A 3,511-nucleotide genomic window follows, 5' to 3' on the forward strand; every position below is an offset into this window, starting at 1 on the left:
TCTCCTTCTTGCTCTTGAAGCCTGCACCCTTACTAGTGCTTACTTCAGCAGCAAGTACATCAGTGTGAGGAGCATTGGCCAACATCCGATCCTCCTCTAGCTCAAGCTGCTTGGCAGCTTGATCAAAAGTTTTGACCTCATCAACATGAGTCAAGAAGATCTTCATATGCTCCCAAGTCTTAGGCAATGACCTGATGACTGCAAAGACTTGCTTCTCATCAGTCTTTTGGCACCCACATGCACTCAACTCACTAATCATGTTAGACATGATGGTTATATGCTGCCTCATGGTGTGACCCTGGCGCATCTTATAACCGTCAAAGGTGAGTCCGAGCTGGCGGCCTCTTTGCAGTCCTATGCTTCTCAAACTGAAGCATCAGGTCATCCCTCATGGAGCTTAGGATACTAATCCTAGCTACCCGGTCTTTCCACTTCCAGGCGTTGTAAAGCTCAAGGTTCCTACGATACTGTGCAGTAGTAACTTCCTCAGGTGGGGACATGGTCTAGTTTACGGTTTCTAGCATGTTCTGATCTTCTAGGAGATAGCACCTTTCGGTGCTAGAGGTCATAATACCTCTCATTCAGTTTATCTCCTTTCGCGAAGTTAGCAACAATGCTCTTGGTGGCAGCCATTTATTCTAGAGACATTATATACTAGGATGACTTCAACTATTCTAGCATAAAACACAACTCATGCAACAGCAAATCATACTAGCATAGTCAACCTACGGGATAAGCATTTAAACCAAAAGAGATGCTAACAAACATTCAATCAAATTTTCATGCAAACCCACATAGACTTATATACTAGTTTCATTTTGTGCAAGAAACATGATTGATAGACCCATAATTAAAAACAATTTTAATAAAATAAAGGGTTAATTACTATTGGCCCCCTCTTCTTTGATTTTATTACTCCTTGTATCCCCGTACTTTTCAAAATTTACAAATCCAACCTTTAACTTTGTCTACAATTACTATTGCCCCCCTACCGTTAAGTTCCGTTAGTTTACTGATGATGTGGCATCTTTATATTTTCTCAAAACCCCAAAATACCCTTATACTTCTCTCTTTACTTACTTACCCTTTTGTCAAGTTACAGTAGTACCCTTAATTGACTATGGAGAAAAAAATAACTATAATGCATTTTATTCTAAAAAAAAACCACCAAATAAAGAAAGAATGATTGAATAAAACTCAAATAGAAACTGAAGAGGAAGCAAAATTGAACTCAACTCAAATTGGAAATTGAATATCACCAAATATATTTCAAAATAAATGAAGTTTAGTGAAGGTGGGAAGCCAAATTGGATTTGGATTTTGCTCATTTCTTTAATTCAAAATAAATTAAGTTTAGTGAAGGTGGGAAACCAAATTGGATTTGGATTTGGCCCATTTCTTTAATTCAAAATAAATGAAGCTTAGTGAAGGCGGGAAACCAAATCAGATTTTGATTTTGCCCATTTCTTTAATTCAAAAGAAATGAAGTTTAGTGAAGGTGCGAAACCAAATCGGATTTGGGTTTTGCCCATTTCATTAATTCAAAATAAATGAAGTTTAGGGTAAAATTGACATTTAATCTGGTTTTTATAATTGGGGTAGCATCGTCTTTTGACTTCTTAATTTTAATCAAGGGCAAATTAGACATTACATATTCAAACTTAACGGCTACTTAACACCGTTATAAGAAAGGGGTGCAACAGTAATTTCGTAAAGAATAGGGTTTTATTAGTAATAAAATCAAACTACAGGGGGGCAACAGTAATTATCCCAATAATTTAAATTGGGATTTTGAAAACATATAAGCCGAGCGGCTCGTAGACGGTCCAGTGGTTCATACAAATAAATCGCTCGGTTTGCTTGCCAAACCACATTTAATCTCTTAAGAAAAGACAAACGGTTCAGATCAGCTCTCTTTTGATCCAAGGGCCGGCTTGACCTTCAATCACGTCAATCCTGTCTTCTTGTCAGTCTTGTTTCCTCAATTAATCGACCTTTTCCAAAAGAAAGGAAGTGGCGACTGCAGAGTTCTACCAAGAACCGCCTCACTTTACCTTCTACGCTCTGATCAGAAACCAAGAGTGATGGGTTTCACGGATGTCTTCAACTCGGTCACCGATAAGGTGAAAAGAAACTGCCCGAATGTAATGCAACCTGTTGGCAGTGCTTGGCGGAGTTCATATTCTCTGGGTCGTGCTACTGTTCTTAAGGTCGATAATGTCAGAGTGAATGCATCCCACAAGGTAAACGAGTACATTTCCAACCCTGAAACCAGGCAGAAGATCGGTGGCTACGCCTACAAGTTCCTTGATAGTCCCCTCGCCAAAGAGGGTGTCAAAAATATCCCAGGTAACAAGTTCCTTGTTTTCATCCTTAGGAAAACTAGCTAGAGAGAGGAGATGCTTATTAGATTTGGCTGCAGAACTAGAAATTCTGAATTTGTGTTGGTCTTATATCTTATTCTGGTGTTTGTGTTTAGGGGCGTATTGGGTATCTTTAGGACATGAAACATATAAATATTGGTCTCGATCTGTTCAAGTTGATGAGAATACGAAGAGTACCATCCAAGGTAGGATTCACAAAGTGAAGGCAGATGCACATCTGAAATATGAGAAGAAGGTGTTGCAGAATGTTCAAGCAAGGACTACATCAGGTTCTTCCAAAGCAGCTGACCCAGTTGCAGTGACGTTTCTGACTCCAAAGGAGGTCCTCAACACGACAACAAAAAGGGCATATAGCCGCGGAATTATCCGCAGTAAAATGTAAGGAAATCCGTAGTAATAGCCTATAGCTACGGATTACATGCAGTTTACTATCTGTCGCAAACGCAGTAGCTACACATAAAATATTGCATGTACAAGGTTGTCCATAGCTATGGTTTTTTAATTACGGGTCTTTCTGTAACTATATCTATAGCTACGGATTGTTAGTTACATATGTTTCCACATCCAACTTCTAGCTATACATATTGAAGCGACGGATATTTTCATAGTTATATATCATCTAGCTGCGAAAAAATAACTATGGATGTTTCCGCGGCTACCCTATAGCTACGAAAAATATAACCATGGATGTTTCCGCATCTAACTTCTACCTACACATTTTGTACTGATAAATAATTCCATGGTTATATATCATGTAGCTACAAAAAGTATAATTGCAGATTTTACCGCGGCTATCCTATAACTACGAAAAATATAACTGTGGATGTACCGCGGCTAACTTCTAACTACGCATATTGTAATACCAGATGTTTCCGTAGCTATACATCTTTTAGCGTGGATGTTTTTGCATCTGACATTTTGAAATACACATTGTAGCGACTTACATTTCCGTGGCTAATCTATAGCTTCAGTATATTAACTTCTGCTACAATGCTATAGGTGTGCAATATTTGTAGGTATTTCATCCACAATGAAGATGTAGCGATAGATTTTATTCTGCAAATGTATCCACATATCATCTATTGGTACCGATATTAGTGTGGATTGTTTTATAAAATTTATAACTA

General features: G+C 38.2%; 1 protein-coding gene across 1 annotated transcript; it reads left to right on the forward strand.

Moving 5' to 3' along the window:
• Window positions 1-1,996: 1,996 nt before the first annotated feature.
• On the forward strand, window positions 1,997-3,088 carry LOC149028968 (uncharacterized). The gene is made up of 2 exons (XM_089149578.1): window positions 1,997-2,349; window positions 2,480-3,088. Exons 1-2 carry the CDS (start codon window positions 2,085-2,087, stop codon window positions 2,764-2,766), a joined length of 552 nt encoding a protein of 183 aa, XP_089005704.1. The 5' UTR covers window positions 1,997-2,084; the 3' UTR covers window positions 2,767-3,088.
• Window positions 3,089-3,511: the final 423 nt, after the last annotated feature.

Source organism: Hakea prostrata, chromosome 1 (genome assembly GCF_041222555.1).
Source record: "Hakea prostrata isolate BN-2017 chromosome 1, UWA_Hpros_2, whole genome shotgun sequence".
NCBI lineage: Eukaryota > Viridiplantae > Streptophyta > Magnoliopsida > Proteales > Proteaceae > Hakea > Hakea prostrata.

What these genes read in the sequence shown, in the direction of transcription:
- LOC149028968 (XM_089149578.1), top strand. Translation starts at nt 2,085, where the DNA reads ATGGGTTTCACGGATGTCTTCAACTCGGTCACCGATAAGGTGAAAAGA. An exon ending in GGGTGTCAAAAATATCCCAG is followed by an intron (nt 2,350 to 2,479) that starts GTAACAAGTTCC and finishes GTTTGTGTTTAG; the next exon opens with GGGCGTATTGGGTATCTTTA.